General features: G+C 36.1%; 1 protein-coding gene across 1 annotated transcript in view; it reads right to left on the bottom strand.

Moving 5' to 3' along the window:
* Window positions 1–781: 781 nt before the first annotated feature.
* The window catches only part of LOC140717113 (peroxisome proliferator-activated receptor delta-like), a 69,200-nt gene continuing 56,917 nt past the window's right edge, over window positions 782–13,064 (bottom strand). The window contains exons 6-7 of the mRNA XM_073030349.1: window positions 8,577–9,024; window positions 782–6,939 (exon numbers count right to left, since the gene is read on the bottom strand). Coding sequence (XP_072886450.1) covers window positions 6,692–6,939; window positions 8,577–9,024 — 696 coding nt within the window. The 3' untranslated portion in view covers window positions 782–6,691. The remainder of the gene's footprint in view (window positions 6,940–8,576; window positions 9,025–13,064) is intronic.

Below are 13,064 nucleotides of genomic sequence, written 5' to 3'. Positions count from 1 at the left end.
GACCACATTTTATGAGTAATTAATACAGAAAACCAGGTAATCACAAAGGGTTCACAAACTTTTTTCTTGCAACTGTATTATACACTTCATGGATGTTAATGAACAGAGAAAATGTCTGCCCTTCATTAAATACTACAAATCAACATGATCACTTACATCCATAGTGAGCTTCAGATTTGAGAATAGAAGATAAAATGAACACTGAGCTTCACATGACACCAACAAAGGACAACTAAATGACACTAATCATTGGAAACATATGAATGGCCTGTCTATTAAGTCATCAGTCACATTTGAGAAACAATAATTTTAAAATAGGTAATTTTGCTTTTAAAGTCCAAGCTATTGCAATATTATGCAACAATAGTCATCCAATCAAAAGAAAGAACAAAAGGCTATTAAGTGCTTGGGATTGGAATCCCATGTTATTATTGTGTGTCTAGACAACAGTCCTTCCCTCCACTATTCAAAATGTGAACTTTTTAGGTAGTTCCAAGAGTATGAATTTCTTAGCTGAAAGACCCATTCATATATCCATGTCAAGCTGTTCATTCAACTAGCTATAAAAATGCCTGGAGGGACTAATCTCTATATAAACAAATATTCCCACCAGAATCAATGAAATACATCAGCTGGTTATTAAACCAGAACTAAGTTCATTTTGAATAACTTCTTAAAAGACCCTTTCCTTCAGATTCAGTGTTTGCATCAAATGAGTTTCTGAAATGTTTTTAAATGTTTCTACCTTTCTAGTAGAATAACTTACTCCAAAGACAGAACATTCCAACCACATTTTATTTTGGTTAATCTTTTATTTCAATTGCCTGGTCTTTCGAGGTAAGAGGCGTCATAAATGATCTTTATCATAAAGGTACAGGCCAAAAGACCCCGACTTATCCACAAGTCACAGCGCCAGTTATTAATTTCACATATTACAAAAAAAGTTTTATTCCCACAAGTTTCTAAAAATAGTTATTTTTGGCCACATGAGCCTGAACTATTTAATTATATTGGCTGGTTTTCAATAAAAATAACAATGTAGAAAAGAAAACTTAAGGAGCAAAAATAAATGGTGAATGTGTTAACAGTGAAAGGTGTACTCCATAAGACAAAAGTAACAATACATCAAAGGATTGGCCCCTAGTGGTTGATAATCTGCAGAATTTCAGCAATTCTAGTGGGATTTTGAAAGAAACATTTGGAGACGTTAGAAACCTCTTCATGTTCCATGCAAGTGACAGCATTAAAATAATTCTGAAATTGTAGCTGTCAAAATTGTAACTGAATATAGAATACACACTGCAGACCTAAATAGCTATTTATGTCATCTTTGAATATTTGCTGAAAGTCACAAATGACACAACAAAAAATACCATTTTGCTACTTAATGTTATGCAATTTACAAAAGTTTATTTTTCCCAGCTTTTATGTGGAAGTTCAGTAGCAAGCTACCCTGCAGACAAAATACTGAATCAAAAAACTCATTGTCCTGCAACTCCTGAGACATAACCAAAATGGTACCCATAACTCTTATGATTCAGTATGATTAACTAGAATATGAATGAACTACCTGCATGGGCAAGCATAACTGTTTCTGTTCCACTATAATGGGATCATTTCTTATGGACATCATTACTAAATTGAATTTGAACTACTGAACACACACACACACGTCTTGTAACTAAACGTGGTAAACAAGGAAGATAGTCAGGGATGTAAAAGTTTTTTAAAAATTATCGTGGTGAAATTCTTCAATTAGATGGCACAGTTTCAAAGTCCTGAGTAGACACTTGTCAAGTTTCTGTAGGTACTTTATTGAGAACACTATCGTGTTCAACCAGATTTAAAAACAGGAAGTGCAAAGTATTTTCATTTGTCCATAGGACAGGTAGAGTTTTTCATGACCAGGACTCCAGTTAAATGAAAACAGTGAATATTACTGTAATTACTAATGTTCAGCTCCATTTTTACATCATAGTACGATTTACTTAAATTGTGAAACTTCATTTGGACAAGAGAGCAAGAAGACCAGAGGCCACAGCCTCAGAATAAAGTGACATCCCTTTAGGAAAGACATGAAGGATAATTTATTTAGCCAGACTGGTAAATCTGTGGAATTCACTGCCACAAACAGCTGTGGAGGCCAAGTTACTGGGTGTATTTAAAGCAAAGGTTGATAGCTGTTAGATAAGTACGGGTGTCAAAGGAGAATGGGGTTGACATGGAATAATAAATCAGCCATGATCAATGGGCTAAATGGTCTAATTTTGCTTCTACATCTTATGGTCTCGTGAACATGCAAAAGAAACCCCATTTGTCTGGTTTGGAAACTTTGAGTTCAGGGGAACATTAATGGGAAACCTAGATAACCAGGAGTGTAAAGTTAATACACCAGAAAAATCCTGGGTGTGAGAAAATGATTGAATGATGCAATGCTTGTTCAAATTAGAGGGCTTGGTCCCCGTATCGCTGATAAAATAATGAGTTTGTTCTGCTACTATTAAACCAAATATCTGACAACACTGATTTTAGTTCATCTACCACCAACTCCACTAAAAGAAAGCTCTATTGATTGTAGACAGTTCTAACATAAAACACATGCTTACAATGGGTTTTTAAAAAAAAACTTTTAGTACAAAATCAGTGCAAGCAGCATGTTAGAACCACATTTGCCAGGTAGTGCATAGCCTCATAAAATAAAGAAAAGGGAACATATTTTTCTAACCCAAAAAAAAAATCACATCAACTATACAACAGGCTTCTGTTTAGATAACAAACACATATTTAAAAACAAGAGACGCACAGCCTGAAAAAAAAATCAGTTTAGCAAAACATACATAATAAAGCATATTTATTGCATCTCCCACAGACATAATAACCTAATAATACTAAACAAGTAATTTTAAAAGGTTATTAACAATTTGGTTCCAAAACTAAATAAACCAATATTTATACTTAAATTAGTATTAGAGTCCATTAGACTAAAAACTTAAATCAATTTTCCAGGTTCCTTTTGCAACCATTGCATTAGGCTCATTACAAATATAAAGCCGATACATAGCTAGTTGGTGGAAGATCTCTTAAGAATGTAACAGTCAATTGAACAAATACAGTTGGTAATGAACCTGGAGAGCACTAATGTACAAATAAAACCATTTAGAGTCTGAAGTAAATCGTCAGAAAGTGCACAAATCAATTTCAGACTTTGTTCTATGTTTACATACTTTTACCATCAATCATCAATTACAGTTATTGCCAATGAGTAATTGTTTATCAATTGCAGTTTTTGATGAAAATAACTAGACAACAGGTAACATCTTATGGGAAGCAGTGGTATTGCAATAGGTATCCTAAAAATATTAGAAAATAGTACAAAAAATACCGATATTGCATGAATAAATCACCTTGCTTAAAAAAAGTCCGAATATATTATCTGAATCCATTAGGGTCATCAATGAATGCTTAATGTTTCCAGTTTAGAACTCAGATGGGCATAAATAAAGAAATAAATGTCCTTGGCACTTCTTTCTGAATGCACTCCTTCAGAAAAAAGATTTGTGGTTCGAGCAGACACAAGTTACTTTATCTTTATTTTTCATTACTGTATTTCAATCCTGCATTATCTTTTAGCACATGAAGATCAACCAGGGCAATCATTTGTTTTCAAGTGCTGGTGTGACTCAATATGACTCCAGGAAAACTAATGAGTGACATTTAAAAAACAAAATCTGGCAAAAGATTTGAATTGTTTTAGTAGTGAGCATATGCATCCATATTTTCCAACAGAATGTGCTTGTCCTGAATACATATTGATTTTACGAGGTAAAGAGGTCTCAAATAACTTACAAGTGTGAAGTGCATCAGGGTATCATATCATATACAGTAAGCATAGGGCCCTCAACTCTTATTATATTTAACGAGGGTATACTCAAAGGTATGTCGAGGGTATGTCGAGGGTATGTCAAGTTTTGTATTGAATGGAGAAAACTACATCCCTATTGTGAATTACATATTTAGGATCCTACAAATGTAAAGGATGATAGCAAAAGCATATAATTTAAGTTGCCCATTCCATTCTGCCACCCTAGACAGTAGCCCCCTTTAATACACACATTTTTGTGATTCTCATTGCAAATAGCTGAATCACAGAGATCACCCCCCCCCCCCGTGAAGAAAAAACATCCACACACACACACACACACACCAGATCCAAATCTGCTGAAGTGCACAATTTAGGATTCTCAAGTTAAGTGATTTGGCAACTAAGTTTAATGGGGCTGATGGGATTAATAAGCTATATTTTCCACTTCTGATCACTATCTAACACCTCTGCCAAGTAATGATAGGAAATCCTTCAGCTTCAACTCTTCTACATTCAAGCCTTCCCAAATTTTAGGATGTACCTCAGCATCAGTGTTCTTGTCACGGTAACACAACCCAGAGTGAACATCTCTGGAAGAATAATTCTAAAGTAAAAAATCAAAAATGATGTGGAATTGAGAGAGAAATGGATTTTTTTTTTAAATCTGGAGAAAAAAAATGTAAGATTTTGGTCAGTTGAAAGAGACAAAACTTACTAAATGGATTCAGACGGCATGATTTAATCATGAGTCATTGTTACAAGCTCCTCAATCACTGCTCTTCTTCCCAAAGTTAAAATCCTGAATTAGCACTTCTCTCCTGTCTTCACTATGCTCTGCAGCATGTTCAATTGAACAAATAATCGGCTCTTACCCACACAATACTGCAAAACCATGCCAACTCAAGGGCATCCTCAACTTGGAAGATAACACAGACTTCAGAAATCCTTTCGAATTCTAGTCAAGAGACCCAGCCATAAAATCATATTAAAGCTGTAGCAATTAAATAAACAACAAAACAAAATACAAACATGGTAAATATTAACACTGGAATTTATTGTGGCTTTATGGAAAAATGTCCACATTACACTGGCTGATATTTAGGCTATTTATGATTCCCACTGTCAAATTCACACTGAATTTAAATTTAGTATGGGCTCTACTTTGGAACAAGTTTAAGGGTGTCAATTTCTGTGGCATCATGCACAGCAAACATAAACTTAAAAGCTGGATACATTAATCAAATCAGAAAATGGAAATGAATCAGATCCAATAGCACCTGAAAAATCATACTAACTTTGAGGGACAACTAGAACTTAATGTTTTGCATTTCAAATATTCATAGGTTTGAATTCTTAGTATTATCTATCAGTGAATTAATTCATTTTTGAATTGATGTATAAGATTCCAGTGTTGTAGCTTAAGACAGACTCTGTCAACCAGTCAAGAACTTGGGAGATCTGCCTTAAGACTTGCTTTACTAGCTTATTGAAGCACTCCTCTTTAAAATCATTTATGGAGCAAACTGCAGTATTTTCAGGTCCATTAGAATTCCACACATTCCAAAAATATGACAAAATTTCAAAGACTGCTTCAACATACAATGCAATAGAGAAGAAAATACTGATGTATCCTTGTGCTAATAAACCACACAACAGAACACAAAACAGCACTAATAGGACATGTCAATTTTCCATAGAAATTCCCAAATTAGTAATTTTAATGAGAAGGCCAAATATAAATTTGTCAATTAATGTAGAACAATTTAAACCAAATATTTCATAACTAATTTACAAATTCACTGTCTTCATGAAAGCTATTTTTCCACTTAAAAAGCTTACGGCTATATTACTTCCCTAGAAGAGTCTTCATTATATAAATAGGAAGCTTTATTAAAGTGTGAAAATATCCTGCACTTTAACCACAGTGAGGAAGGAATGCTCATTAAAAAAAAGATGAAGATTGTAAGCATACTAGATAGAATATATGTAAATACCGACTGAGAGCCAAGTTCAATAAGGGGTCAGTTTTTCCCCAATCCTTAAAGAATTTACAAACTTGCCCTCAATTGAATTTGGTCAGTGTGTATGGCTGTCAGATACAGAAATTTGAATAAAGTGACTTGTCAATTTAAATGAAATTCTTCCTTACTAAAGAATGAATTACATTTATCTAAGCACCTCATCACATTTCTGAGAAAATTCAAAGTGCTGCACACAAAGTCTTTTTGAAATTTTTTGTCTCCCTCCCCCCCACCCCACAAATGCTACAAGTCCATGTCTAGCTCTATAAATGTATGCACATTCTTACCCAAGTACTTCTTGGAGCAAATCGTTCTCTACAATAGACTGTTATACAGTATAAGCTACACTTACTGTAGCAATTTTATAATAATTTCCATACCCTCTAATTATATAAAAATTAAGACTGACCAAACAGATTATGCTGTTAGGCTCAGCAAGCACAGTACCATTGGATAGTTCTATAAAATTTGCTTTTGACAATTGTTGTGTCTACTAAGCAGAGGTATTAATACTGTAACCAAGTTCAAATTACAACACCTATCATATTTATTGCAGTATGTCAGTAGTGTTGTAAATATGCAGATTTTCATAATTCTTCAGCTGTATTCATAAAGTCTGTTCAGCTGATTTCAAATGAATCAGCTGCAACCTCCAACTGAAGAACAAATGAGGAGTACCTAGTTACAGATCTATTGTGTATCTCAAGAAGACCTTTGATAAGAATCAATTGGAGTCATGATGGTTAGTTGTGGGAATGGGGTGTCTGGGAGTATTATATTAAGCTGAATATAGAATGTGCAATGTTTGTCAATACATGTCCTTGTATATCTCTTGTAGCAGCGGATGCAATGAAGTATCTGCTTCAGTTTTCTTAATCTTCTGAACAAGCTGTGCGTGCTCAGTGACTAGCTGGCGCAGGTCAGCCATTTTCTGGAGGAGCTTTGGAAAGAGGTATTGAGAGTCCGGATGGTTGGCTTGCAAGTGTAGGCTCAATGCTTGGAGAATGCTGTCCTGCATTTCTTCAATCTGCTTCACACTCATTAACCCAGGACGGTCTACATTAAAAGAGAAAAAATAAAACTTATAAGACAAGTTTGTTCTCATTTTGTTTTGATCTGGACTAATTGTTCAGCTGAGTAGTGCCATATCACTCTGCTCCTTTCATAAATTTTAAACTCTAATAAAGGAGCCAAAAGGGATCAAGAATCTTAACACAATTTCCTGAAGTTGGAAACCAAGATAGAAATTAGAGATGCAGCAAGTGCAGACCAACCTTTTTTTTAAACATATTTTGTCATTTGCTATTGAGAATTAAAAGGTTTCTAAAGGTAAGCTATTGTTTGAGGATAACAAGGAGGAGCATCCTATGCAGGCAGGTGAAAGGTGTAGCTGGGAAATTAACCAGAGAAAAGAATGGTGCCAAAATCTCAGTGGAAGGCTAAAGAGTGAAAATAATGGATGGAGTTAAAATTCATAAGTAAGTACTAGGAAAGTTCACTATGCATAAAATAACCTAGTCTGACTAGATGGACTGCAGAAGTCAAAACTGAATACTACAGAAAATTTTATTAGATTTTATTGTTTTAAATTATACCCTTTTTATCTTTCTAGATCTTTTGTCCTTCAATATTGGTAACGTTTCCATCAATTAGTAGACATTTTCTTCCCTTATATATGCCAACTTGAAAAACATAATCCTACATACTCCTGGTCTGTCAAAGATAAAGGTTTACAATGGAGAATAAACAAATTAGTTATAGTGGTGAAGCTCTGAAATTCTCCAATCTGTGAAGCTCCTACATGGAAATAAGAACAAAATGCAGAGTTAACATATTTTTAAAAATCTGCTAATGTCTTAATGAGGAATTGGCAGTAGACTGAACAACCTATAACAGCTTGCTTTTCCAATGTATTAAGATCATTAACCAGGAGCCACAGATTCCAGGTAAGGGATTAAAAAAAAAGGGATAGTTCTATAAACACAAGAGTTTCTGCACATGCTGGAAATCTTGAGCAAAACACTCAAAATGGTGGAAAACCTCAGCAAGTCAGACAATGTTTATAGAGGAATAGAAGAGAATAAACTCTTGACATTTTGGGCTGAGACCTTTCATCAGGATTGGACAGGTAGGGAGAAAGAAGCCAGAATAAGAAGGTGGTGGTAGGGGAAGGAGTACAAGCTGGTAGGGCATAGGTGAAACCAGCTGAGGTGAAGGTTGGGGCGGTGGGGGGGGGGGGGGGAGAGAATGAAGTGAGAAGCCGGTAGGTGATAGGTGCAATAGGGAAAGGTCTGAAAAAGAAGGAATCTGATATGAGAGGAGAGTGGACTATGGAAGAAAGGAAAGGAGGAGCAACACCAGAGGGAGATGATAGGACAGGTGAGGAGAAGAGGGTTAAGAGGGGCATCAGAAGGGTAAACCTATTTAAGCAATGACCTGTTAGCATTTGGTTCATGTTGTTTGATGGTGCACTGCATAAAGATTCAGTTGTAACCTTCAAAATTAATTAAGTGCTTAAAGGACAAAACAAAACTGCAGCGATATGAGAAAAATGTGGTAAATAATGGCTAACTTTCTTTTCAGAAGAACTGGTACAAGTTCAAAGGGCTGAAAGCTTCCTACTCAGCTGCTCTGACAATAACTTTATGATGTGAAGGGTGTCACAGTTGCAGATTCAGAAGTTATTTCCTTACCTCCACATAATATAATGGTGGCTACAAACAGAGCCAAGTCACTATCATCCAGTTCCAAGGCATTGAATTTCACTGCGAACTCAAATTTGGGTTCCATAATTTCACTGAATGGCTTGCGCAGGCTCCTCAGAAATTCCCGAGTAACAAATCCATTTCCATTAGCCACAAGAAGACCATCTTTATTCATAATCGATGCCAACATGGCAAAAATGGCTTCATGAACACCATATTTTAGTAATGTTACCTGGTCATTTAGGTAAAGGTTTAAAAATTCAGGGATGCACTTGGCAAATTCAGTCAGTTCTCTTACTGTTTCAACAGTTGTACACTGGCAGCGGTGGAAGACATGAACTGCAATTTCTTTGTTCGGAATTCCATTTACTGATTGCTTCCAAACTAAATTTTTTTCAGCCTGCCAAAGAGTTTCCATGTCATGAATAACAAAAGGCTGCATTCGGGAGAGAAAAGTAAGGATTATATTTTAAATTTTAAGGAATTGAATAGAACTGAAAATACAAAACTGATGTTTCTTTACAGGTCTACTTCTATATATTTACTAATCAGTTCATGAGTGCAATAGTATTAAAACAGTCATATTTTACTCAGGCTGGCACATGTAGCAGCAAAATCTACTGGGCATTAGAAGCATTACCAACACAAGAAATTACAGAAGAATTTTTTTAAAAGGTACAAATTAAAAAGAATAATATTTAAGCAGCAGGTTATTTTCTGCAGCATGTATCAGTTTTTAATTAAAGTGAACATAATCAAATGAAACAATTTATTCAAATTGTGAAATAAACTGGTTAAGGAAGGGAGCAATTCATAAATCTTCAAAGACTACCGGTAGTCAAAAGGGGCATGTCACTGACAACCATCAAAAAGTTAAGAAGAAAGAAGAAACTACATATAAAACTGAATGGTGAGAAATGCTGAAGAAGGTCAAATTGGCTTTCCCGTTCTTATTTTTTTAAAAAGCCACATCATTCTTTGTCTGTTTTCTGGCCACATGGTTTAACTTCTACTTATCCCAAAAACAACTAGACTATCTTCAGAAATTCCACTGCTCTCTACGACTCTAACAATCTATTGGCAACTTTCCTCGACTTTCTTTACATGCAATCCATTGATAATAATGAAAGCAACAGGTGAGCTCCCACGTGCACAGAATGTAACCCTGATCCATTTCCCACTGCTGTTGATCATCTTCACTGATAACCACAAGCTGAGTTCAAACTGATGCAAGAAGTAAGAAAGTTAAACGTACAAACCTAATGTGTTGGTATTTGAGTATTGGTGCTGTGATGAGATAGTGTTGCAGATATCATTACTGCAAATAAAATATGTATTAAGTGGCGTCAGTTTGCGAGGCATAATTGCCAGTTATGTTGAAAACAACACAAGCTGCACAGAATATCCTAAAAAAACAGAGCACCCAAAGACCATGCAGCTGAAAAGATTCAGGAAAGTTCTCTGCGAGCATGTTGGCTGCCCAGAGTTGAAAGAGATAGGTCTGTTAAACAGAGCAGAATAACTGATCCCTTCCCAACTGCAGGTTTGGGCCGAGACTATTTCTCACAAAATTTGTTGAGGGTGAGAGGAACTATTGCAGATATTTGGTGAGTTTGAAAGTTGTCCATCAAAGTTGTGCCACCAAATTAATTGATTTTTTAAGTCTGCAGTGAAGATTTTGGGCACAGTGTGAGTTAGAAGACGGGTTATGGTTTAGAGACAGGGATGAGGGAAAGTTAGAGATCAGGGGCAGTAAATGAAGAATCGGGGCAGAATTCAGTGGTTGTAGTCCAGGTCAGAGTGTTCTGTGGTCAAAGGCCAGCAATCCCCATGAATGGGTGACAGGTCAGCAGGCATTGGGAATGAAGACAAACAATCCCCATAGTCACTGACTAAGGTTAGCTAGCCCTGTGCACAAGGGCTGGTGCCTTCCATTCTCCAAGTCTGCAAGTTCCCTCAAGTCAGCAAGTACCAGATCGAGTTCCATACGGGCAGGAGGCTCAAGGGCTGGTGAGCCCCCCTACCCCACCCCAGGTCAGTGAGTCCTGGGGTGAGCCAGGAGGTCAAGGTGCAGAGGTCAAAATTCCATGATCTAGGGACTCATAATCCACTGAGTACTGGGATTGATACCCTGAGGTCGGTGAAATCCAGAGGCTGAAGCCAGAGCTCAGCAAGTCCAGAGGTTGAGGTCCAAAAGTCAAAACCCCTGGGTCAACATGTCAAGAAGGTTAGAAGTCTGCGAGTCTGGGCCAAGGACTGGTGGTTGGATACCATGTCTGCGAGCCTGAAAATCCAGAAGCAAGAACTAGTAGTCAGTAGCCTGGAGGCAACCCGTCCTGTGAATGTGAGTGGGTAGGTAAGGATCTTGTTTTGTTGTTGATGTTTTGTTCTGTTGATCTGCTGAATATGGTAAGCATGATACTGGCACTGGAATGTGCTACAACACATTTGTATTAATGCAAATGACACAATTCACTGTATGTTTTGATGTACATCTGCTAAATAAATATACATAACTGAATCTGGTTGAAGCAAAATACGTTTGTAAACAGAATGTAAGACAATTTTATTGCATTAGCACCATTCAAGGAGGAGCCAAGGATAACATAGAACATACAGCAGTACAGCACAGTACAGGTCCTTTGGTTTAATCCACTTCAAGATCAATCTAAACCTTCCCTCCCACAGAACCCTCCACATTTCTTTCATCCATGTGTCTATCTAAAATTCCCTTAAATGTCCCTAATGTATATTTCTCTACCACCACACTTGGCAGTGAGTTCCACTCACCTACCATTCCATATAAGAAACCTGCCTTTGACATACCTGCTATATTCCCTTATTGCCCTAAAATTATGCCTTTTGCATTAGTCATTTCTGCTCTAGGAAAAAGGTGCTGTTTTTCCACTCTATCCATGCCTTATAACATCTTATACACATACATCACAATCTGCAAAAGCATTGCTGAAATAACAAGGAATAGGGTCACCTGAGAGACTTATATTTACTGTGTAAGACCAGAGATACAGAGTATTCCAATGAGCAACAACAGAACCCACAGCCAACTTGTCAGAGCAAGGGTAACATACCATATCACATGCAGAGGGCAAGCCTCAAAGGAATAAATTGTGGCTCACCATTTTTGTTAAGTATTACAGTAGATGTAAATTACTTAACAAGCTTGTTGTGATTATACCCAATATACCTGTACTCTGTAGCTATTGTTACAGTCAAGCAAATGCCATCGCTTAGATTAAACTGAGTACCTTCAAAGTACAAAGATGTACACCTCCAAAAGTAGTAAGTATTACAGATTCTTTGCAACCTCAATGTCTTATTCAATCTGAAACACAACTTCAGACTACATGCTGTCTTCATCACAGGTACAGACTTCCAACTTAACAACTTAGGCTACCTTTGCTCTCAAGAAATTCCATTGTTTTTGAAGCCAATATATGTGCATTTTAATCCCCCAAATTAATAATCCAATTATTTCATTTTTGACTAATGATTTCCATTATATTCAATGTATCTAAAACTTCGCTGAAAATTTGCTGGTCCTTTTGTCTTCACTTTCATTCTTCACTACCCAAACTGCATCTGCAATTTTCTCAAGCTATCCAAGTTAGCTGAAGCTCTCATTCCTGCCTCCAGTCTAATGTGCAATTACCACTTCACTTTACAGAAACAAGCACAAGTCTGGAACTCAGAATTATACTTGCACATAAAGCAGCTGCTAAAGAAATGGACTAATTCTAGAAATTTAATATTGATTTGAATTTAAATAGCCTAAAAGTTTATAGTAAAGTAGCATTTGACAATTATTTTAATTTTTTTATCCTGGCCATTGCCACTAGTTCAAGATTTATTCTGAGCTATTACAAAATCATGTTCTGAAGATAAAAATAATAAAGGATATACTTAATGCTACTAATCTTCCAAAATTTGTTCAGGATTCAACAAACCTCAACCATTCAATTTGGGTAGATGGCATACATATGTATATTGTTGAAAAACAGAGGCTAATTCCATTACTAAGTGTTTTGATGCTGGAAATGCTTTAGATTTACAAACCCCATTTCCAGAAAAGTTGGGATATTTTCCAAAATGCAATAAAAACAAAAATCTGTGATATGTTAATTCATGTGAACCTTTATTTAACTGACAAAAGTACAAAGAAAAGATTTTCAATAGTTTTACTGACCAACTTAATTGTATTTTGTAAATATACACAAATTTAGAATTTGATGGCTGCAACACACTCAACAAAAGTTGGGACAGAGTTAAAATACGATTGAAAAGTGCACAGAATATTCAAGTAACACTGGTTTGGAAGACTCCACATTAAGCAGGCTAATTGGTAGCAGGTGAGGTATCATGACTGGGTATAAAAGTAGCATCCATCAAAGGCTCAGTCTTTGCAAGCAAGGATGGGTCGTGGCTCACCCCTTTGAGCCAAAATTCGTGAGAGAATTG

Source organism: Hemitrygon akajei, chromosome 27, assembly GCF_048418815.1.
Source record: "Hemitrygon akajei chromosome 27, sHemAka1.3, whole genome shotgun sequence".
Classification (NCBI taxonomy): Eukaryota; Metazoa; Chordata; class Chondrichthyes; order Myliobatiformes; family Dasyatidae; genus Hemitrygon; species Hemitrygon akajei.
The sequence above is the reverse complement of the archived record's forward strand: the minus strand, read 5'-3'. Positions and strand labels throughout refer to the sequence as shown.